The 24982-nt window shown below is 33.3% G+C and overlaps 1 protein-coding gene and 1 non-coding gene across 2 annotated transcripts; both read right to left on the bottom strand.

Moving 5' to 3' along the window:
- Positions 1–708: 708 nt before the first annotated feature.
- Positions 709–20626, bottom strand: sha (shavenoid). Its single transcript, XM_035089611.1, has 9 exons — positions 20600–20626; positions 6528–6651; positions 5949–6137; positions 4319–4432; positions 4122–4255; positions 3906–4056; positions 3296–3828; positions 1369–3223; positions 709–1275 (listed from the first exon to the last, which is right to left on the bottom strand). The coding sequence occupies exons 2-9, from the start codon at positions 6634–6636 to the stop codon at positions 785–787; spliced, it is 3576 nt and encodes a 1191-aa protein (XP_034945502.1). The 5' UTR covers positions 6637–6651; positions 20600–20626; the 3' UTR covers positions 709–784.
- A 745-nt stretch (positions 20627–21371) lies between these two features.
- Positions 21372–21444, bottom strand: TRNAV-CAC (transfer RNA valine (anticodon CAC)). The gene has a single exon. It is a non-coding gene; the product is annotated as a tRNA-Val (tRNA).
- Between the last annotated feature and the right edge of the window lie 3538 nt (positions 21445–24982).

Below are 24982 nucleotides of genomic sequence, written 5' to 3'. Positions count from 1 at the left end.
TTAAAAAGCATAGTTAATAAATATTATTTAAATTAAATAATTAAAAAAAAAAACGTCATTAGTTCTTATGTACATTCAACAGGTACATATAAGCGTGCGCTTTTACTTAATAAATAAAAATTTAACTATTCAATGTCCAGAGCTAGTATAACTTTATAATATGTCTACTAATAAATAATTAATATTTTTATTTTATTAACAGTAATAGTTTGAAATAAAAATATAAAAAAGTAAAAAATATAATAATTATTTATTTTTATAATTAACTATTATTATTTCTTTATCAAATCATTAAAATAGTTTTAATAAAAGTTAAAAATTTGTTGATAACAGTTACAAAATAATACCTTTTTTGGCAAGATATCGCATCAGTTGATTGCAATAATATCTTACATGTTTCTATATCATTTGATAAATCAATAAATATTTTATCAACATTAAATCACTCTATTTTACGTATCTTTTAATTTACTAACATTTATATTATTCATAGATTTCTATTACATCGAAATATAAAGACTAGAATGTTATAGATTTTATAAATTAAATATAAAAATTCATTATAAATATTTTTAATTAAGACATAATATTGCACTATCGGCCACTATTTGCTCTATCATCATTATTGATAATAACAAAAATAAAATAATTTAATATAATGCTATGATTTTTAAATAAAATCAACAAATTATTCATAAATACCCGATCTCTGAACTTGTTAATTTGAAGTTTAACTAGTAAATTAAATTACTGGCACTTTTTTTTACAAAAAATACTACAATTATCAAGATCCTAAATTAGATCTACTTTTATTATTATAAGGAAGAACTGTAATAAAACTTTCATTCTCACTGTCACTAGGATTATGAGTATGTCCTTCTGTTTCAGAACCTACATAATAGAAATTTCTTAACTTAAAATCTATTCCAGAGTCCATAGATTTACTATGAGAAGCATTAGATAATTTTCTAAAATTTCCAAAAAAGACACTATCAGTTCCAATACTCTCTGCCCCACTTTCACTGGCTCCATCACAAATTGATTCAGTTTCGTCAGTTTCAGAGACACTACCAAAGTCATACTTAAGAGTTTGTTTATTTAATTTGTTATTGTCCTTATTGGTGCTATCATCAGTGCTACTGAGATATCCACTGTCTTCATATTTACTTCTATAGGAATGAATTTTCTTGAAAGTCTTCGCATTTCCTCGTCTTTTCCGAGTCCCTACGAAATTATTTTTCGAGACAGGAGGACTTCTGCTGGCCGTAGGGTCGCCTGAAGCATAATATTATGCTATAGAATTAGAAAATATAGTTTTTATTTATCTTAAATTAATTACTTCACTAAACATTAACACATTTTGATTACCTGCATCAGTTGCTGCACTCCTGTCCCATTCGTTTTTTTGATGTATTCTAGAATCATCAATTGGTCTTGGAGATTTAGGATGTTCATAAATATTTTGCTCCGGTGGTAAAGGAACGACATCAGGTTGATTCTTTTTTCTCTGTCGTCTTGCTTGCCTTAATTCTGGTGTAAGATATTTAGATTTCATTTGCAATGTATTTTTTGGTGAGTCTTGGTATTTTTCATTTAGAGATCCAGTTTCTAAATTTGCTTCAACATTGGATCGAAGTCGGGCCTCATAAATTTCTCGTAAACTTCCATATCCACGACTCAACGATTTGCCATTTCTCGATAGATCATCTCGGAAACTGCTTTTGCTTCGTAACATGATATGTGCTGGACGTTCTAACGAATCAACATAAATTTCATTTGCGGGCTCTTTGTCGTAAATCACATCTCCATTAATCTTCAGCTTCATTGGCTTTCGATCTAAAGTGTCTGGTTCATATTCAGACTCATCACATTTCACATAATTCTCTGGTGAGTCTTGGACTTTGATTGTTAAATGTCCAGGTTGTTCAGGTTCGTAACAAATTTCAGGACCTGAATCATCACTATTGGCAGGGCTAGCATAACCATCATTAACGTAAACTTCACTCACTAGTGAATATCCTTCTGATCTTGATGAAATTAACTCTGGAAGATTATTGTAATAATTTTTTCTCATAATTTCATTATTATTTTCATGATTTTTTTCAACTTCGATATCTTTATCATCACTGTTTGAGTTATGATGATTTTTCTTCTTGACATTTAATTTCTGTTTATTTGTTCTTTCAAGACTATCAACTTCATAATCTATGTCTACAAGTTTTGCATGATGGTCAAGAGCTTTAACGTCAACCATTTCTTTAATAACTGCATCCATAATTTTTTTAGCTTGCAGTTTAGAGCTCGGAAGTTCATTAATCATGTCAGGAAGTTCTCGAACAGGTGGTTCAGGTGCTTTACACTTCTTTTTCTTTCCTAACGTTTCAATACCTTTCTTAATAGAATTAAAAGAGTCCAGATTATTTTCTGAACTTCCATCAGGTGAAAATCTTTCACTCTGATTTTTCTTTTCTATCATTTGGTTTTCTATCGCAGCATTTTCCTCCATTTGTTTAATAAATGAGTTTTCAATAGCTTTTCTTATTTTTTCATTTACCACATCATTTGGATCAGCATTTTTATCTTGAAGATTACATCTTCTAGTCCTACAGAATCGATCATAATTTGTATCTTCAAACATAGACTTGGTAGATCTTTGAGAGATACTGTTACGATCATCATCACCAAGGATTTCACTTTTAGCCATGTAATGTAATGTCTTTAACATTGGAGGATTATTCTTCCAACTTGTTGGAGAATTTCGATCAAATTTCGTTTGATCAATTTTTAATAAATCTTTTCGAACGTCTTTTAAGTACTCCAAGCTCTTGGCAAAGCTTCTGAAATTTTCATGAATGATTTTATGATTTTCCTCAGTACCCCAATTGAGTCGTTCAGGAGGTTTGATGTCTTCCAACCACGCCCGAACTCGACTTTCACCAGGAATTGGTCTTGAATTATCAGGAAGTGCTGATGAGAGATTATTTTTTCTTGATTCCAAACATCCAGGGCAACCAGAACATTTTTGAGATTTTCTTAATTTTGTTACGGAACTTTGAACTGATCCAGGACGTTTATTTGATGAACTGCACCTGTCAGATGCAACTTCTTCTTCAGAAATAGCTGACAGTGTAGGAATGAAACGTTTTGCTGCTAATTTATGCTTTGCAATGGAAATGACTTCGCGAATTTTGAGCAAAAACTCAATGGCTGCTGGTGGTGGTGCCTGTCAGCAATTATGGTTATTACATTTAAGTTCGAATTGGCTACTGATTTATATTCTTACAAACATACTTACCATAAGAAGTTGCCTGTCAAAGTAAGCTGGATTAAAGTATAACTTTCTTCTTTGAACACCGGGAAGTACTGAAATATCCTGCTGATTGTCTGCAGTTTCCACAATTCGTACATCCTCCTCTGGTAAACGTTCAGCAATTATTGATGATCCAAAAGAACCTTCCGGCTGCTCTAACATTCCCACACACGAATGAATAACAGCTGAAGTTATTTTTTTGAATCCATTTACTTCATCATGTATACTTAATTCTTCATTGTCACTTTCACTGCGAAGACTATTGGCATCTGCACTTTCGAAATGTTTCAATAGAGGATTATTTTTTATGATTCCACTACTTTCACGTCCACTTGATATTACAGTTTCAGGATCACGAATTATTTTTCGACGAGATTTACGACTGTGAAGATAAAGAGAAACACTGGCAATGTATATTAAAGCTAACAAAACTGATGAGATGCCTATGGCGGTATATTCAATTGTTGAAAGACCTTGGTGTGGTTGTGCTGTTGACATGAAAGTTACTTCTCGTGTATCTAAACCAATGTTTAATTCATTTTCATCAATTTTATAAATACTTTGACACATTTATTGAGCATTTGAATGTACATACTACTTTTGGATGGTGATCCAGCAACTCTGAATGCCACACAAGGAGTAAAAACTCCAGGATTTATTGGATTTGGTGAAGCATCTCTACAAACCAGTCTTACAATAACCACTTTGCCTTCTGCAGCATCTCTAAGTCCACTCTCTCCAACCCACTGTAAGAAAGATATTTTTATTCATTGAAAAATTCTTCCAGTCTCATTGTTTAAGTGATCATCACCTGTAAAAAAGTTCTTTCTTGATCTTTGAATAGTTTAAAGGGTATTTCTATGCTTGATAAGTTCCTGAACTCCGACCAACCTGATTTACCAAGTTGTTGAGCACCAGCAATACCACAGACTGGTGTTGTAACACCTGTACATCAGATTAAAATTATAAGAGATAAATTGTCTTGTTATTTTCATTAGCTTACTTTACCTTGGAATTGAATTTCCGCTTGGGGATAAATTATCTGTCCACGTTGAGGAAGAAAAACGTAGGGAATTTTTTCAACAAGTCCAGAGCTGCTGACAAAGCCCGTGACGCTGCATTCTATTTGTGACAGGGGAAAAATTGTTAAACATATTTATTTTTCTATATTTGTTGAAAATCACATTATTTATATCAACAATTGAGATGTAGGATATGCTTTTTTATCAAAGTTGTTTCTTAAATTCTACATAATAATAAATATAAATAACCTATAATTGTAATTGATGATGTTGTTCATTATTTGTACTTAAATTTTTATAATTTCTTCATCAACAGGTAAACTAGCGAAACCGTTTAACTACATCTGATTAAACCTGATGAGTGAATTTAAAGGTCTAGCATACGGGTAACTATTTGTATACCTTCTGAAGAATGAGAGAAAAAATAATACAAGTCCGGTTTCAGTGAGAAATACCAAAGTTGCTAGACCAACTTGACATTATTAATTAATCGGCAGTCAACAGTGACTTCTCCTGCTGGGACGAATTTTAAGTTGCTTATCATGACCCCTTCAACCTGTTTCAAACCTCATTGCGGTACTCAGATATTTTATTTGTTTAATGTTTGACACTTTATACACGTTTATCACATTTGTCAATTAGAATTATACGGGCTATACGTATTCTTCCAACAATAAATTTTCATTAAAGTGTTAGATTTTATTCCACCAAAATTTTTAGCTGACAAATATTTCATATTTTTAATTGATGCCATTTGTTATTCCTCTAGTGGAGAATTAATTTAACTTCTAGAAATGAGTATGTTCATGTTAAATGTAGTGATTATTTCATGAAAGTTGACGTTATTTTTTCTGGAGCTTCTGATTGATTATTAGATAGTTCATGTAATAGTTTTTATGACTAATGAGAAGGTGGACGTTTATTTATTGTTCTAACACGACTTCTAACTGTCATTTTTCATCAATCTTCTTCTTTTTGACCCTCAGGTTAATTATGCATGCAAATGATGAATTTGCTCATCACTTATAGAGTTAATACTAATTGATAAAAAATCTTTATCAATACTTAAACTAATCATTTGTTAATTAGGCTTATCTATTATTAATTTAGTCTATAATTTTTAATTTATTAAATAATTTAGTTTAGTGGTAAATGATTGAATAAGAAAGTGTTTGTCTATTTTTACAGTCTTTTGGAAAGTTTAAGTAATCGTTTCTCTTGACTTCTCTGAATATCGCTAATAAACATTTTAATATGGTGGATGTTTTTTTTTTCTTATCTTAATGGAAAGTTCTTCAATCATTCTTCCTTATAAATTCGGGAGTGATAGGAACACTCTGAATTGCAAATAAGTATTAATTATCTCACCTCGTAAAAAAAGAAAACAGTCGATGAATTTATATATTTTTACAGTAATAATTAGAATGATATTTTTGCAATTAAATATTTTAAATAATATTTTAAATTATTGTAATAATTAAGTTATTTCATGTTTCGACAGTTTAATGTATTGATAATAAGAGTTTTTAAAAGTAAAGATTGCGTGTGATTTTTGTAAAAAAAAAAAATTGAAACGTCTTAAGATAAAAAGGAAAAATGAGAGAAATAAAACATACCGGGAATATCGTTCACGCAAATATTCAGGTCCTCACGAAACAAGTGAAGACTCGATTTGCATTGACAGACACAGGTAGCATTAACGGTTGAAGAAGATGCCGTGGCACCATTGCTTGATGTCAACGTTTGACGTCGGTAAGGGCTTGCAGTTGAGCTACTGAGATCAGAACACGCATTTGAACATGAACCTTGAGAGAAAAAAAAATTTAACAGTATTTTTTAAGAAGATATATATATATATATTTTTCTTTAAAATTACATTGTCATAATTTTAAGTTACTTTCATTGGGGATTCATTTTTTTTTATTCTAATAATTATAATGATTAAAGATTCATTTAAAATCAGGTTTATATTTTAAGTGAGTTGTAAAATTGAGTACACTAAAGTATTTATTTATGCGAATATCAGTCGTTAGATATAAATAATGAGCTTAGAAGCAATTAAATAAACCGGGCTGAAGAAACAAGTTGTATATTTCATGTCTGACAAATTTTTTAAACAAGTTAATGATTTTAAAAAAATATTCAATCACACATTATGTGATTAATAAATATTAAATATGACATTGCTAACTCACCCCTAACAGTAAAAATATCACCATCAATATGTCGAACCACTGATATCTCTTGTGCTGAAAGAGTGACGACTTGGAGGAAACCAATGAATAGAAGAAACGATAGAAACATTTTTTCATCGGCATTCTAGAAATGAAAAAAAAAAAACATTAAAAATAAAAAAATAATGATGATTTCATAGTGAATTAGCATATTACAAGATTTTTACGTTTTTTAAAAAATCATTTGACATTTATTCAATAGAAAAGTGCCGCGATATTTATGACTCTATGAATCAACGAAGCACCATATGATTTGCCAAAATGAAGATGTTTCATTCTTTACAGCGTAAAACCGTTATTTCTTGATTTCAATATATTTTATTAATACGATAATGTTTCTCTTAGACATTTTTATATTTTTTGTTATTTATTTTCGTAAAATTACTTGGCATTACGAATGCTGGGGCGTATAAGGAAGTCATGAGAACGGATATCCACACCATATTGAGGTGATATTCCGTCTCCACTATGATCATGTGCAATAAGAGTTAGAGCACACCGGGAAGTTTATTTCATCATCATTGCTGTATCATGTTTAGAACTATAATCTTGACATCTTCACTTGAATCTCCATTTACTATGGCTACTTCGTGACCTTGGCAAAGTGGACACAAGAAGATCAATGTTTATTTAAACTTGAAAAATATTATAAACTTTTTTTAAAATAGATTATTATATAAAATAGATAAATGTTCATAAATTAACTAATTAAATTGATGAGTAAAATAGATGTTATGTTTAATAATGTGAAAATGGTATCTTTGATGCTTTAAGTATTAATAATTATCGATGAGGTAGTTAGTGAAAATTGGCCGACAATTTTCTTTCTTTGGTTTATAAAAAAAAAAAGAAAGTAATGAATACGTTTAAACAAATTAACGTCTCGTCTTCAAAGTATTTTATCGTCAGCGAAGCGGAATAATTTCGAAAAGTGTGGTGTCTCTTGAGGAGATTCGTCGAAGCGTAGCGGCACGAGCTTACATTTTTATGCCTCCATATCATCACCTGAAAGAACCACGCCTACGAAATCCTCTTATTCTCTTTACGTGATGTACAACGGGATCTAACAAGCGGTCCTTCTCCAGTTGCCTCATTCCCTCAAGTCTTGAAGGATTTGCAATATCTTCCGGGAGTTAAAGAAAAGTTGACAAAATGTTACTTTAACTGTATTGAAAAGCTGACGTGACGATTTTTAATCAGTTGAACCAAATACGTGATTATCAAGACTTGGATACAGCTAATTGTCCTTTAAATTCAGTTGAAATATTCGGTAAAAGCCTCATTAAAGGATGAAAGTTCTTGGCGACAAGACAAACTGATCGCTCCTTATGATACTCGTTAAAATCGCATATATTGACAAGTTTTTATTTACGACCGAGGGAGAGTTTAAAAATAGAAAAAAAAATTTCGTCCTCGTCAAAATACCTTTCATTCATTTCTCAGACATTCTCTCACGTGTTTAATAACTTTGGAGAATGGTTTATTTGAAAATATTAATTGCCAACATCGCTAATTAAGTGATGAGGAAATCTTTATTTTTTTTTGTTTCCGAAAACATCAAAGGGTTTATGAAAATGAATCATTTATTATAATTCTTATTTTGCAAAAATTAATATACTAATTAGCTTAGTAATAAAAAATTAATCTTAAATTATTATAATAATAGATTATTAGAAAATAAAGTTAACATCTAGACTGCTGTTGGATGAAATGAGAATCCAAGTTGTTGGTTCTCCACTTCTAGTATAATCACAGGTGTGACTCATCTAGATCATCATTCCCATTCATGAAATGTTATCCATGACTTTCAATATCTTGGTTTCATCATTACTTTCTGCTTAATGTGTTTATCCTAACTAGAACCTCATTCTCATATACCATTTCAGACCTCTTGAAAAATTAGTAAAATCAATTGGCCATTTTTTAATTTTAAACAAATCCTTAAAATTAATCTAAAAGTTTAAATCAAGTTCAATTGCAAAATATAAATTTTCCAGGCATATAGAAAATTAGAAAAAACATCCCAGGACTCCTCGAATAAATAAAATGATCAGTTTTTGGGCGCGCCAAAAGGAAACAATACTTTGCAGGCCCAACACGCGCCCAAAAATATTTTCGAGGCCTATAATGTGCCCAATCCAGACCCAAAAATATTTTAAAAATCTAGAAAAGAAAAAAAAATTGTCATAAAAACTTATCATTAAATTAACTTTTGTGCTACAAATTTACATTTAGAATAATTTATTGTCATTGTCGAATATGATCTTAGAAAATGGGCACGTTCTGGGCCTAGAAAATATTTTTGCGCTCGAATTGGGCGTGTTTTAGGCTTGCAAAATAGTTTTAGGCCTGATTTGGGCGTATTATGGGCCTGGACAATATTTTTGGGCTCGAATTGGGTGTGTTGTGGGCCTAAAAAAAATTTTTGGGCTTAAATAGGGCTCCTTCGAAATTTAGACCTGTAATGGGCTTGTTTTGGGCCTGTTTATTTTTGCTCGGGTCAGTCTGCTCTAGAATTTACTTCCAAACTATTATGTAATAATGCTTCTTCTTCTTGTATTAATAGATAGCTAACCTAGTTTTTATTATTTTTATTATTAATAATATTAATTAATTAATTTTGTCTTTTTTTACAGACGTATTACAGTGTTAAAGTGATGTGTCAGTTAACAAATAGTGCAATTAAATCATCTAGGATCCTTCAGCAGAGAAAATCAATATTTTTTAGCCAAATTTCCTGAAATGTAAGTAACTATATTCTTTCTAAATTTATGAACCTCGGAGTATTGAAAATCTTTCTATCTGGTTGGGCAGGGAAATGGGTTCTCTCTTTACAACCACAGTGAGTTGGTTTCGCCATGTTTTTATAGCAGTAAACGATCATAAAAAGTAACGTTGAACGTTTCATTTTATGAACACTATGGAGATTATAAAAATCATAAGTCGTTTTCTTTACGCGATAATATGGTTTCGTTTCTGTCTCACGCTGTACACCTGTTGGTAACAGGTGATGACAATACAAACTGAGTTGAAGTGAAAAATAACTATTGATTATAATCATCTCAATCTTTTTTTATTTAGAAAATATGACAATTATAGTAGCAATAATTTTTGTGATTGAAATTAATTATTCATTGCTTTATTAATTTATTTAAAATGATTTGATTTCTTTTATAATGATAGTTTATAAAGCAGTAAATATTAAAAGTATTAATTAGTATCGTCATATTATAATAATTATTTCTTCTAAAAACAAAATATTTCTCATCGTAAATAATTTTCTCAATATATTTTTCAAGTATGTAAAATAATTTACGAACTAATAACTATCGGGAGAGTTAAAAAATGATAGATATAGAATAGATCTTTTACATATACAACAAGACTTTATGGTGTTATTCTCCTGGTTACCTTAACACTTCCTATATCAATTAAGTTTAACGAGACTTCATGTGGGGACATAAGTACAATCATTAAAGGGTAAGGAATGTAGTTAGTTGAATGTTTCTTGAAAGCATCACGATCATACCAACTTAAATGTGATAAAAAATTAATTAAAGAAATTGAAAAAAAAAAAAAAATTTGTTTTATAAAAAAACACCATGAAAAATGAAACATCAAGTTGGTTTAACATTGACTGTGATTAGTTTTCCAACTCTCTGATACTTGTACTGGACTCATAAAATCCTACCTCTAATCCATGTGTATATCATTTCTGCCATTAACGATGTCTTATTCGCGTGCCTACAATTTAATTAAACAAATTATTACCGATAAAATGAAGTAATCTATGGCTTCATTAATAGATTGACATCAGCATCTGTAGAATCAATTATACAACGAAAATGTTTATTATTTATTTACTTTTTACACTTTTAAATTAATTGAATATTTTATATAATTCATTATGTTTAAGTGTTTATAATAATTACTAATCATTAAAAAGTCAATAATCTAAGTAAATTTTTCCATTATTTATATTCAATATACATGTCTTTATTTCCAATATGCAAGCTTGGAATGAAAAAAATTCGATAAGAAAAATGTGAATCATTAAATCATATATTTAAATGGCCCAACCCAGTTTATTTATCTTAATTATGGAAACAGTAATATAATTAATATTATTTTTTTTTCACTTCATTATCATTGAGACGAAAAAATTTCTTTGTACAAACTCGTTTATTAAATTATGTAATCTTATAAGTTCATCCAAAAATCTGGTTTTTCAGTATACTTATTGGTTTTTTGAAACTGTAAATGCTGCTAAATTGATTAACCTGATAATTAAAATTACAAATAAAGTCGTCCAGTTGGTTATTCCTCATGCATATCGATCAATGTCCTTTGACCTTGTGTCATTATAGTAATTATCATTTTATCTTAGGCTCCATGAATTTTTAATTTCACTTTACAATTCAGGAATGAAATGACGAGAAATCTGAATCAGATGTATATTAAATCAGTTCAATAATTATTCTTTAGTGTTGTCTTCTTTTGGAGAAGATATATTCAGTTGAATTGAATTTTTCAATTAATATACAAAATTAAAGCAGTCAGAATTCATGGAATGTTTATATTTCCTAGTTTATTTATATACTGCAATACATCGTTGTGCTATTGAAAATAAAATAGAAATTTTAATTAAAAACATGAATAAAATGAAGAACATTTCTCTTAACTTGAAAGGAATTATATATTTTACGAAAGAAAATTAACATAAAAAAAGATTTGACATTTTAAAATGACATAGTCAAAGAAAACATCTCACTTATTAACTTGAAGATTCTGTTTGCTATTGACTACACACGTGTGCTTCAGTATTCAATATGAATATATTGAAGGACTATAGAAAGCTTTATTTATCTACAAACATGCCACAAAGTTTGTCATTTTTATTTCATTCTATTTTTTTTCACAAAATATTCATTAATAAGAATTACAATCAACTTTATACAACAATTATTTGTGTTACATCATTTATTTTGCTTTAAAATTGCAGAATTCTAGGTGGTTACATTTTTACGATTTTTTTAATTGAGGCAAAATTTTAGAATCAGTACTAATAAAAAATTTATTTACATAAAGTGTGGATTTAAAAAATTCGAAAAATCAGAGAAATACCAAAATAGAATTGTTGTCATAAACTAAAGCACCTGTCACGTTAAATACATTTATTTCACATTCCAAATCCTTTGATGGCTCAAGTGGCAGAGACATCAAGTTATTTTGGCTTCAGTTTGAGTCTATAACGGAGCCCACCTGTAGCTACTCTTAAGATATTTCTTCTTTTCGCAATTTACGATACTCTCAATCCAAAGTATATCTTTTCGCAACTTTTCAAGTCAATAAAAAAAATATCACGAATTTACGTAAAAAATACAGAATTTAAAATATGTAGAAAATAAAATTAAAAAAAAATTATTCTACCTTATAATTAGTTCCTGATATTACATTTTATAATCACCGGGTTTTAGTGTGTGATTATAATTGAGATATCAAATTGACTGAAATTTAACAACATTAAAAAGTCATCACTCTTTTGAAGTTTATTAGCCATTTTTATGAACTTTTAAATGCAATAAACGTTTCATTTTTTTTTATTTATATTATATTCAGGTATACCATGAGTATTAAATCTTATTAAAAATTCTCTCAGCCCCAACACTTCATCACCTGTAACTTACTCATGCATCTTTAATCATATTTCAATATTCAACATCACTAGAAGCAATGTAAAGATATTTATCATCCTTGTAAATTCAAAAAAACATATCGTAACATAAGTAAAATAAAAATATCAAATAAATATTAAAATACCTTTTGAAATGACACGATGGAGTTCGTGTAAATCTAACTAATGAATTTAAAGAGGTCCAATTATACAATTCAATTGGCTTGAAATTTATTATTGTGGACTTGTCACACGTGGACTAATTAATGAGATACTTTTTCAAATAAATTACATTGGAATCCGATCTCTAGATGATTTCTCTACATTCATTAACGAATGAAAAAATTATTTTATTGAAATTTATGTCATAATTTTAAAGCTATAAATAATTTGGAGGAATTATTCATTTAAATAGGATTATATTGTTGATAAAAATGAGCTACAGTTAAGAGGATTTGGTTGATAATTAATGTCTGATTGCAATTAAATAAGGTTTGTTTTATATATCAGAAATTCCACATATTCTCTAAAGCACGTGCCAGTCGTATCAACAACCCAATTAAAGTCACGCCTGAAATTACATGATTCCTCGCTCATCCGTGTGGCTAAAGTACTTACATATCCAACTCGTAGCACGTATCAAGCACTACATAAAACTGTGTGCAGACAAGCATTGGTCAAAGCGCGATGCATTGGAAAGCCTCACGTACAAGGTTTCTGCGCGTGAGCTCGGGTAAAAAAGTCTGATTTATCACCTAGCAGCTTTGAAGACTTGTTCCTACTTGTACAATGTACAGTCTCTCAGCCGAATCGTTGCGGTGATTATATATTGCAGTCTCTTTTGCATGACTTGCACTTGGTAACTTCTCAGAAGACACTTGATGATTTTTTAATCTTCTTCAAAGACATCTGAACGATTTGATGAAAATTCACAAGATCATTATAGCTTTGATTTAAATCCAGTCAATTTTTTTTATCTCTTGACATACACGTTGATAAAAGGATTTATTTCAGATGAATAAATTGATTTATTTAGGTTATTATTTTTTTTAAAGTTCGTTTGATATGAGTAAGCACTTTTTTTTTATTCACAAGTTAAGAAATGTTTTTTTCTTTTAATTTAATAACGATTAAATAATATTCAATAAGTAAATTCAAGATCAAGTTGATATTTAGGTGTAGTAGAAGATTTTTTTAACATTTTATTATAATTTATTCTTTTAGAAAAATAATCTTAAATAATTGTTTAAATTAATGGAAGATTATTTGGTAATTTAATTTTATCTTTAATCAGAAACGAAAAATTATTTTCCAACTTATTTTGGCAAATCGAGATCTTTAAATGATTGGTAATTATCATTGAATGCATACTGCATGATATTAATATAAAATAATTTGGAGTAATCTTCATATAATATTTCATAATCACAATGACTTGGTCTACCAAATGAATTCCTAACCACTAATGAGTCTTCGTTTAATCTCAATTTCACTCACTATAATATTCTTAAATAAAACAATAACACTTGTGCAACATGACACGTATGAAGACAGGATGAGGGTAGAATGGATCCAGGATGATAGCAAGATGGATCCAGAATGATAGCAGGATCATGGCATTTCTGTCATTATTCTGGCCCATTCTGCATCATCCAGGATTCATTCGTACTTCGTTGTACAAGTATTAATACCTTATTTAGAAATATTATGATCAAGAATGCAATTATTGTTGATCCAAGAACATGATTTTAATGAAATTATTAAAATATTTTCTTTGATTAAAATAAATCCTTCTATCAATTCAAGTCTGAAGATTGTGCAAAGAAAAGATTCATTTTCCAGCAGTTGGTTGAAAAGTTGAAGGTGTTGATTTCTAAAATTGTTTTATTACGTTATTCCAGTAAAATGGAAAACTTGTGGTTTTCTGGTCTCATTTTTTCCTGAGGTACTTTCTAGTATGATGATAGAAGCATTAATAATAATGTAACGACTGGCTTAAATGTTGTTGTAACAAAGTTCATTCAGTCACATTGCCATTAACTTCCAGTACCCTTATGTCTAATGGTTTTAACTATTATATCCATTGCAACTAGAATTGACACTGCTCTTTGCATCTCGTAATATGACATTACTTGATAAATGTCTGCGGTTTTGATGCACGTCTTTGAGTAACATTCCACAGAAAAGTGAAGGTTCCAGGGTAGATTAATTGAAAAACTGTATTGTTTTGTTGTGATAAGATATTTAAATAAATTTTATTATTATAAAAATAAATAAAATGCATGTGAAATGAGTTTCATTAGCAAATCTTACAGTGTAAATATCGAATCTAAATTTATTTTAAAAATTTTCATACAAATGTCATCATCTCTCAAGTTATTAGTTGGTTCTCCTGGACGTTGGATGATGATAAAAAATGAAATCTATATGTAAGTTTAGCCATTTAATTTCGTTGCACTTGGGTTTATCAGGGAGGAGAGATGATAAGTGCGATGGAATGCCCAAAAGAGAGTGCTTTTTTTCGATTTTAAATATTCAGTATGATACTTAATTATCCATTTTTCGATAACTTTATTATACATCAATTGAACTAACGGTATTAAAATATCATTATCTTGGTATGAATTTTTAATATAGAGAATGAATAAAAATAAATTAGCACAAAATGAAAGTATTTATAGGAATAATTTATGCTATATAAATGTTAGATTGACAAATAGGCTTGGATCGATTAGGAGGAAATGTCAAGTCTTGGATTCTCATCCATAATTCAAAGTTGTCTCGATACAAGAGATAGTCTAGGATAGTCAATGGGCATAAAGGGATACGAGTTTGTACAATTTGCAACGATCGATCGGAATGATGTATGACATAGCGCAAGTCTTTCAGTCGTCAACAAATGCAACGATTTTCTAAGGAAAAGGAAATAAAAGTCTCTGGAAGACAGGGGAAGTAGAATCAAACTGACCACCATCGTGATAGCACAAATCGCTTGGGAATTTACTCGGCTTTTATATAGTCTTCGTGTCACGAATTCCGTCATTTATATGTGCTAGGAATGCGGAAGATTATGTTTATTGATAGTAAATATACTACTTTCATGGTGATCTAGTTTTTTTTTTAACTTCAATGAATATGTGCTCAATTTATTATTACATATTGATTATGAAAAATTGTTTGAGTATTTTCTTCCTTAGAGTCAATGTATAAATATCAGTAATTATCTATTGAGTTACTTTAGAATTGATCTAAACTATTTTATAAATATTTCATACTTTGAGTCTAGATATCAACTTTTGTTGAATTTATTTTGATTTAGAGACATGACAATGTAATTAAGTGTGATTGTTTTTACCATCAAAGTTGCTTTGAGAGTTTTCTACATAGTAATTTAAATCCAGTGTTAAACATAGTCCACTCAATTGTTGAGAGGCCTTGCTTGACATGGCTTTCATTGATGAATAAATTCAAGTCCAGAAAAGAAAATAAGACCAGCACTTTTCATTAATTATTTATGTAATAGGTTGATTAATGGTAATAATAGGATAACAATTACATTCATGAGGAAGTAAATTTAGATCAAAAAAATAACATCAGAACCAGTTAGTATTTGTGTAATGGATAGTACTGATATGAGGTACTAATAGGGTAGCTGGAGACCAAGACTATTTAGTAATTATTCATCATGTAATGGGTGGTTTTATGATGGTAATAGGATAGTTGGAGGGTAATTCTGAATTGTTATCATAAACATTTCAACAACATTACAGTGTATTGTAGGAAAATATAATCAGACCCATCTGTGACCACATTTCTTTGCTACTTGGGTTGTGTTAGATTTTTTCTGATCTTCTTTGATTGTTTTCTGATTGTAAGTCTTATTCTATACCTGTTCCTAGTTTATTTAAAGCTAATAAAAAAAGTGATTAAAATAAATGAAGAATCCCAGTTGATATAATCAATAATTAAAAGAATTCATGGTTAATTTGATTCATTAAAATTGGAAGACTACTTAATCGACAAGTTTTATGTTATAATAATTGATTAAATTAAATGACTGGCAGTAAAGTGCGAGTCTTAAAAAGCTTCAAAACATTGTGAATGTCGTCGTAAGAATATAATTAATGATTACGAGAGGAGGATTTGAGTGTTGAGATGTTAAAAGTTTAAGGAAAAAAGAGAAATTTCATGATGATATGGAGGGATGAGTAGCAAAAAAAAAAGAGAAATGAAATATAAATTTAAATGTTGAATGAGAGAAATGGAAAGACCAAATAAATTGTTGTGAAGTGGAGTGTAAACGACACTAAAAAGGAGATTGAAATATTTTCATCATCATTTCAACTAATGTTGATGCTTTACCACAAAAGTAGGATTATATGCATCGTTTCTAGGTATCAATGCGGCAAATTCAATTGATGTAGTTCTACTTTAAAATACAACTGATGTTTTTCTAAGCTTTTCCGTTAGTTAAATAGTTTTTTTTTTTACTTCAGATTCCAACTAATTAGCTTTTAAAGTATAATGCATCGTGACATAAGTGTTTTTTACTGAATTTGTGTGTAATATAAATCAATTGAAGATGTCTTTCTTATACCTGAACGGTTTGTCTTTATTACCAGAGAAGGTAGAGGTGTTAACGGCCCATCGTCAGCCCGTAAATTGTCTCCTAATCGCATTTAACATAAAGTTAAAATAAGAAAGTTTTCAGATAGTAGACGAATTGTTTAAAATCCTTTTCAACATTTTAATGGATCTATTTTTTGAATCATTTTCTGATGATAATGAGAGGAAAAATAGTGGAATTGATGAAAATTTAAGACTTCATTTCCGGTAATATTGACTTATTTATATGTTTGTTTGTGTACATCTTTTTTAATGACTCAATTAAGACTAAGTCATAACGGTATTTTTCAATCATAAAAATAGCTTATCTAATTTTACAGTTTTATTTTTTTTTTGGGGGAAGAAGATTTAGTTGTTTTCTATTTTACTTGGATTATTATTTGAGTATCGATTAATTGTTTATGCGAATAAAAATTGAACTATGGGTTATCGTTGTTGAAAATCTGAAAACTATATAAGCTCACGAGTACACTATCATCGATCGTATGTCCATAAATCTGAAGCAAACATTCGAACGATAATTCTACGAAATCGTTAAATCTAACATTGAGAAATGTTAAAAGAGTTGTTAAAATTTTTATGTAATTTTTTTCAATAAAATTTCTTTGTTTAGATAATTTACGTGAATAAATTATATTGTCTTGTTGATGAAAAAGGGGCATTTGTGTGTGTACGACATTGGAAAGTCGAGGAGTCAAAGTGTTCAAGTTCATTCGTGCTGAGGAAAATACTGCACTTAGTGTTGAAAAAAGAAAAAAAATGGATAGTTTCTTGGGTATTTGTTGGGTTATATATCTATAGGCATATACATACACAAGATTTACAATATATCCAGTGGCACACGCGTGACATTCCACGAAGTCAGAAAAGCGCTTCGATCTGAGTTATGTATGAACGACTCCAGAAAACCGTTGGAGCTGTTCTTGTGTCTTTACCTCTTTTTCGTTTGCATTATTTTCTCCCTCTGTTTCTCCTTTTATTTCCACCACAACTCACTCTTTTACTATTCAACTTCTCGCTTCGTCGAAGCATTCGATAGGGATGTTGGAATGGCAAATAGGAAACGATTACTTTGTAATGTTTTTTTTTTTTATTTTATTGACTAAAATATTTATCAACTAACAGTAGAGATTGATTAATTTTTTTTACCTCTTTGAGGTTACTTGGGGAAATTTTCTTTTAGATAGTATTGGATGCAAACATTAAAAAAAAATAATTAAAGGTAAAAAAAAATATTTATTCATAAGAAAATTAAATAAAAAATTTAAATAATTGTGATTGAATGCATTTTTTTAGATAAAAGGAGGCTTTAATTATTCGATTATTATTGTTTATTTATTTCATTAAAAAGAATTATTTAAATTAAAAAAATATTGAATTAATTTAATAACATATCAATTATTTTTAAATATGTTATTTTGTTGAATGAAACAAAAAATGAATGCATTTTGAAAGAAAAATTTAATTAAATCAATAAAAATATTAATTTTATTATTATTTTTTATTTATTAAAAAATTTTTGTTTACCTAATTGCTTAGTAATAATTGTTAATTGGGTGTATAAATGAATTATTGTTTATTATAAATAAAGAAGAATTTTTTAAATATGATGATTTACGATCTTTGAGCAACAATTTATGAATAAATTGTCTGAAATAGTTCGTTCATTACATCGCGCATTGAACTCATCAAGAAAAGAATGAGTCTAATGCCCGCTGGTCATACCCCCATGGAAATTCATCGAGCCGTAATAATCTTAGCCCCTGCCACATAATAATGACGCATTAATTAATATTTATAATCTAACCACGTGCGCATGACGCTTCCTCTGCATAATTTTTTTTCTATTTCCCTTCCTTATAGTAAAGTTCATAAAAAAAATTAGCAATAACAGTTTTTATCATCGTCAAATCTCAAAAACAAAAATAATTATTTTAACAACAATAATTTATTGCACTTCATCCTTAAAATAGAGCTAACAAAAGATAATGATAAAGATAAAAATATTAAACAGTGATAAAATATTTTATTTAAAATAAAATATCAGCGGGTGGTCTACAGTATATTCAATGAAAATGAGATAATAATTATAATGATTATCTTATGATGACAAAATTGACGCGGAAGTGTTTGGCATCATCTTCCATATGGTCAGTAGGATCTTAGACAACTGGACATCACGACAGATGTACCATTTATAGTTTATTTGCAGTTATCTGAGCGTATTGGTTGGAAGGCATGTAATATGCATTACAATAGGATAAAACGAACACATTAAGTACAGTAAAAGATACTTGCATTGTATGAAACAGTTTCTCCTCTCAATACTAATTCATCTTTCGTGTCAATTATGAGATAATAATATTTAATAACTGACCGAAATTTTCTCAAGGTGAAAATGAACTTTCGTTAACAATTAGTTAGTTAACAATCAACCTATTATGATTCTTATTTATTTTTTTTACGTTCTCATAATTTCACATTCTATGAGAAAAAAATTAGTATTGAAGATTGGAAAATAGAGCTCGTGGATGGAAAAGGAGTAATGCATTTTCAATATGTGTAGGTGATAAACAAAAGGAATGGTAATTATTTTATTAAGAGAAGATGCTTTGAAAAGAGTAATATAATTATAATTTTTAATCAAATCTCCAAGGCTATAAGAGTTCTCATATGTTGTCAATTCAAAGCCACCAATAAGAATATGAAGAAGGGGGGGAAAAAAAAAGATTTGATGTTTAAATGTGAAAATTTTTCTTTATGGAATAAAACGTAAAATTAAATGAAGCGGTTAGGGTATAGAAATGACGGAAGAAGTTGTGAGACGACAGGTGTCTTACGATGGTCATTACTTCTCTATAGTTCAAGAAGTGTCAAAGCAAACGAGCGTGACGTATCATAAAGTTGATATGTATTCAAAGTAACTTGGAAAGAAGGTGGAAAAGTGTAGAGTAGATACTTGGAATTGATTGAATTACCATTTCAAATTTATCCAATGTTATCAAATATTTTTAAATAATTTTTGATGAGGGAAGGTGCATCAGCGCGAATAAAATGGGTTATTGTCGAGAGTTTGCGAATGAAAAGTATCTGCTTTCGCGTGTTCAGATCGTGAAAATCAGTAAAAGAGTTAGCAAGCGTCGAGATCATCATAAAAGTAGGCTGTTGCCTACTTCACTATCAATCTCATCTCACTTAAATTCCCATCATTGTCAGGACTCTAAGTATAATAATCATATTTTACTTGCATGATTTGTTTGATTGGTTGATAACATGTTTTGGTATACTAAATCAACAACTGATCATTTTTCACTATAAAAGCAAGAGTTATCGTGTAAATTACATCATTTGATCGAGAATGCGAATAAAAGAAATAAGAAAGCGAAGATAAAAGCGGAAGAAGAAGATTGAGAGATCAAGGCAACTGGAACGATCCGCATTCACTAGTTTATATTTTGCTTTACTTTTTTTTTTAAATTGTCGTGAATTAGTTCAATAGAAACAAGTTTCTTCAATACTCTATCTAGGTGGATCATTTATCAATATATCTCTGATATCAGTGACCTTGTAATGTCTTTATCATCAACTCATCCTGCACTTTTTTTTCTTTTTTCTCATCAGGATTAAAAAAAAATGTTTATTATTATTTCTTTCAAATTCTAATTTAAAGATTATTGTTTAGTTAAATTATTTATTTAATTAAATGTAAAATAAAATGAATGTATCAACTCACCTGGTATTTCTGCAGGTCAAAATTACGCAAGAAAATTTTCCTTGCGAGTTAGGTTGATTTTTCACACACCAAAATATAGTTTAATAATTGACTTGGACTGTCCATCACTTCACAATTTGATTTATTTAGCGAGGAAGAATTGTTTAAAATTGATTTATAGGATAAGGGAAATTGTTTTATAAAAATTCTAATGACCATGACATTGTCTCAAGGACAAGGGGAAGTAGGTGGTTGGATCTGTGTTGTCTGGTAGTCAGATAGTTTGTGACTGGGGGAATTGAAGATACACCAGGACACTCGGATCTTCTTACTCCTGCTGTTCTCTCTTTCTTTCTCTTTTTCATGGGTTTCATGTGTTACTGACGAACTCCCTCCTGTATTCTTCCCACCGTAGTTTACCTGTCGTGCGCGCGCAAATGGTGGTGATAGGAGATAAGAGTAAAGGTGATGCTTATCAGTCACTAAACAACCTGTTGAGTTTTACTCCAAAGAGTTTCTAACTTCATTCATCTTTCCGCAGCATCAGGTTCAAAACTAGGTCCAATAGATTTATGTCTCAGGTTTTTTCTTATTGACTATCATAGATAGTATCATTACACTTGTCTTCTCTTTCTGTTAAATTCATTATTGAACGAATTGATGATAGGCTTCAGAAATTAATTTATTTAATCTAGTGTTTAGAACCAATTACTTATCAATTGTAAAAATGTTATCCGATGATTTTTTAGTTATTAGAAGCTTTTATTGTTTAAAAAAAAGAACTAAAGAAAAATGTTTCCGCCCGGGATCGAACCGGGGACCTTGTGCGTGTGAAGCACACGTGATTACCACTACACTACGGAAACTTAGAAGGAGATTTACTTCGCTTTCATATTTATCGTTGCATTATAGACTGCAATGGTATTTTAATTTGAATAATGCTGAGAAAATATTGGAATGTAATATTGTTCAGTAACAGTGTAGTAGAACAATAGAAAAAAAAAACAATTTTATAACAAAATAAAACATTTATTTAAATATCTACTTGCCTATGAAGTTTAAACGGTTGAGAGCACAGAAAAAGTAATTTTCTTATTCGAACTTTCCCATGAATGTCTATTTTGCATGGTCTTGGGAATGATTTCGAGTGGTGAATATTGATTTTATTTAAATTTTATGATTGTAAATGATCCAACGATACCAAGGTTTTTTTTTGTTCTTTTTATTATGATTAAAACTATCAGAAAATATATTTGAATAATTCAACAATTTATATATTTTAGAAACTTAACAAGGATAAATATAATATTCAAACATATTAAAAATAAAATTTTCTGGGTTATACATTATTGATATTACCATTTACAGTACTATTCAGATTAAGTTCATCAATAGACTTTAAAAATATTGATTGAAATTGTGGTGATCCATATAATCAGCCAGGTCAATATGATGAATCCTTGGAGTGATAAAGCCACCAGAATGGGGGCGGGGGGAAGAAAGCAACAAGACCGCCAGAGGCCAGGGGGGGGGGAGCCGGCGAGGGCAAGAAGCGAAGACCAACAACGGGGGGCCAACAAGCGGAGGAGAGGGGAAGACAAAGAGAAGGACCGGAGCGCGGCGGCGGGGCAAGGGCACGCCACGGGGGGGGGGGGGGGGGGAGAGCAAGGAGAGGCACGGGGGGGGGCGAGAAGGAAGGAGCAGGAGGGGCGCAGAAAGAAGGGAGGAGGAAGAAAGGGAAGCAGGAGGGCGGGGGGAGAACGAAGCCACGGGAAGGGGGCCGCGCGGCAGACAGGCACGAAAAGAAACAGGAGGGACCGGGACCGCGGCAGGAGCGGACCAGGAGGCCAAGGAAAGGCGGCAGCAGAGAGCGAAGCCGAGACCGAGGAAAGGCGGGGAGCGGAAAGAAGCGGACCAGAAGGAACACCGAAAAAGGGGGGAAAAGAAAAGGAGAAAGGAGAGGGAAGGGAGGGCGGAGGAAACAACAAAGGGGAAACGGACCACGACACGGAACCGGGGGGGAGCGAGCAAGCGGCGAAAACCAGCGAGAGGGCAGAGGGGAGGAAAAGGCACAGAACGGAGCCGCGGCCAGCGCCGAGGGCGGGGGAGAAAAGGCCCGAGGACGCAAGCGGGGAGGGCCAAAGCCGGGGCGCGAGAGGGAGCCAAGGGGGCCGACGGAGGAGCAAGGCGCCGCCGGGCCAGAGAAACGCCCGCCGGGGAGGGGACAGAGGACAACCAGGGGAGGGGGGGCAACAAGGCGACACCGGGGACACCCGGGAACAAGAAGAAGAAGGAGGGGAGCGAAAGGCAAGAAAAAAAGACGACGGACAAAGACAGCAAGAGGGGAGGGGGGAAAGAAGGAAGGGGGGGCAAGGGGAGACCAAAGACCAACAGGGGAAGCGGAAGAGGGAGAGGGCGGACGGAGCGAAAACGGCGGAGGGGGGCGAGGGGGGGCGGGGGGCAGCCCGCACAGCACAGGAGGGACAGACGGCGAACGCAGGAGACCACCAAGGAGACGCGGGGCGGGAGAGGGCACGGGGGGGCCAGACAGGACGAGCAGCGCCGAAACGGGAGCGGCCAGGGCCAAGAGGAGCCAGGGAGAACGGGGGGGGAGAGCGAGGGCGGAAAAAAGGGAAAGAGGGCGAGGAGGAAAGGACGACGAGCCACAAAACCGAGCCCGACAGGAGAAAGCAAAGCACGAGGGAGGGGGGGGGGAGCCGGCGAAAAAAGGGGAGGAGGGAGCACCAGAAACCCCCACAAGGCGCAGGGGCGAGGCAGCGACCAAAGGGGAGGGGCGAACACACCAAAGGCGCCAGGGCAAAGAACAGGAGGCACCAGGGGCAAGGGGGAGCCAAGGGAGGAAGAAGAAAGCCACGGCCGGCGGCCGATGAACAGGAAAAGCGGAAGGGGGGGGGGCAAGAAACGACCGAAGGGGGGGGCAGGGGGAGAGGCGAACAGCAACGGGAGCAGAGGGGAGGGAGGGGGGAAGCGCGGCGGGCAGGGGGGAAAAGGGGAGAGCAGGGGAGGGGGCAAGGTGAGGGGGGAGAGCCGGGCAGAGAGGCCGGAGGCGAACACACGGGGAGAGAAAGGGGGGAAGAGGAAGCAGAGGCGAGGAGGGGGGGGGGGAGCGGAGGGGAGAGGGAACGGGGGGGCCGGCGGGGAGGAAGGGAAAGGGGGCAGTAAAAGAGGGACCAAGACACAAACGGAACCAGCGCGGAAGAAAGGGGGGCGAGAGGACCACAGGGAAGAGTGGGCCAGGGGCAAGCGGAAGGGGGGGCAAGAGAGGAGCGGGCACGGGTGGAGCGAGTAAAAGAAGCGCCAGCGAAGTGCGGGAAGAGGGGGACCAGAACGACCGGGGCGGCGAGGGGAAAGGGAGCTTCGCGAAGAAAAAAGGGGCAGAAGGCCGGGCGAAGGCAAAAAGAAAAGGGCGGCCGGGGGAGGACCGCGCGGGAGCACAACGACAGGGGAGCGGGTGTTCGGACAATGGATGCACGGGAATGAAGAGGAGGGGGGTACGGAATGCTGGCGCCAACGGCGCGGGAAAAGAACGCAGGCGTACGCGGCGAAGAGACGGGAAAATAGTGATGAGTGATGTGAAGGGGAAACCACCTTTTAAAGTTACCATGAAGAGTAGGACGAAGCTGTGAGGAGGAAAACTAAAGAAAAAGTGGGCACAAGCGAAGACCAGGAGTTAGTCTCGTGAGCGAGGCTAGAAAGCAAGAGGAGTCCAGCAGGAAGCTGGAACTGCAGGACATCACGTGGAGGTAAAGAGTAAAAGCCCAGGGTGGTGAAAGTGTTGGCATCACAACGGGGCATGGGGGAAGTACGAGAAGAAAGGTAGGAGAAGTAGGGGGGCACATAGAGAAAGAAGGGAACGAAGAAGGGGAAATCAGACCATAATGGAGCATGAAGATGAAGCAAATAAACGCGGTCATGGTGCCAGTTGCGGGGGGGAGAAAAGGAGCCGAGGCAGTGGGGAAAGTGCAAACGGGGGGCCCGCGGCGCCGGGAGCAGGGGGGAACAGACGCGGGGAAAAACACAGCAGCGGAGTGGGAGGAACAAATTGATTGTTAAAAGATTCAATCGGACAGGTAAGAAGAGAGAAGCCAGGCTTGAATAAAGCTCTGGACGCAGAACAACGTGGAAGCAGAAGCCGAATGCGGGCAGCAGGCAACAGCAACGGACGGGGCGAGGGGGGGCGCAGGTGGGGCCGAGTTGCGGGGATTGGAGCGCGACTAATGTGAGGTCCTCAAGATGTCAGATTAGAAGATCAAAAGCGATAGAGCCTACAAGAAGGTTGGTGCCAAAAATCAACGGCGCGAAGGGGGGATCAAGACCACCGAAGGAGCCCCCACGTTTGCGGTGGCCAGAGAGGCAAACGTGAGGTACGTGAAATAAGTTATA

The sequence above is a fragment of the Chelonus insularis genome, unplaced genomic scaffold (genome assembly GCF_013357705.1).
Source record: "Chelonus insularis isolate UGA/USDA-ARS -01 unplaced genomic scaffold, ASM1335770v1 contig_68_pilon, whole genome shotgun sequence".
Classification (NCBI taxonomy): domain Eukaryota; kingdom Metazoa; phylum Arthropoda; class Insecta; order Hymenoptera; family Braconidae; genus Chelonus; species Chelonus insularis.
The sequence above is the reverse complement of the archived record's forward strand: the minus strand, read 5'-3'. Positions and strand labels throughout refer to the sequence as shown.

Coding starts and splice junctions, on each gene's coding strand:
- sha (XM_035089611.1), bottom strand. CDS start 6,636: ATGTTTCTATCGTTTCTTCTATTCATTGGTTTCCTCCAAGTCGTCACT. Junction 6,138..6,527: donor TGATATTTTTACTGTTAGGG/GTGAGTTAGCAA, acceptor TTTTCTCTCAAG/GTTCATGTTCAAATGCGTGT. Junction 1,276..1,368: donor GAGTGCAGCAACTGATGCAG/GTAATCAAAATG, acceptor ATTATGCTTCAG/GCGACCCTACGGCCAGCAGA.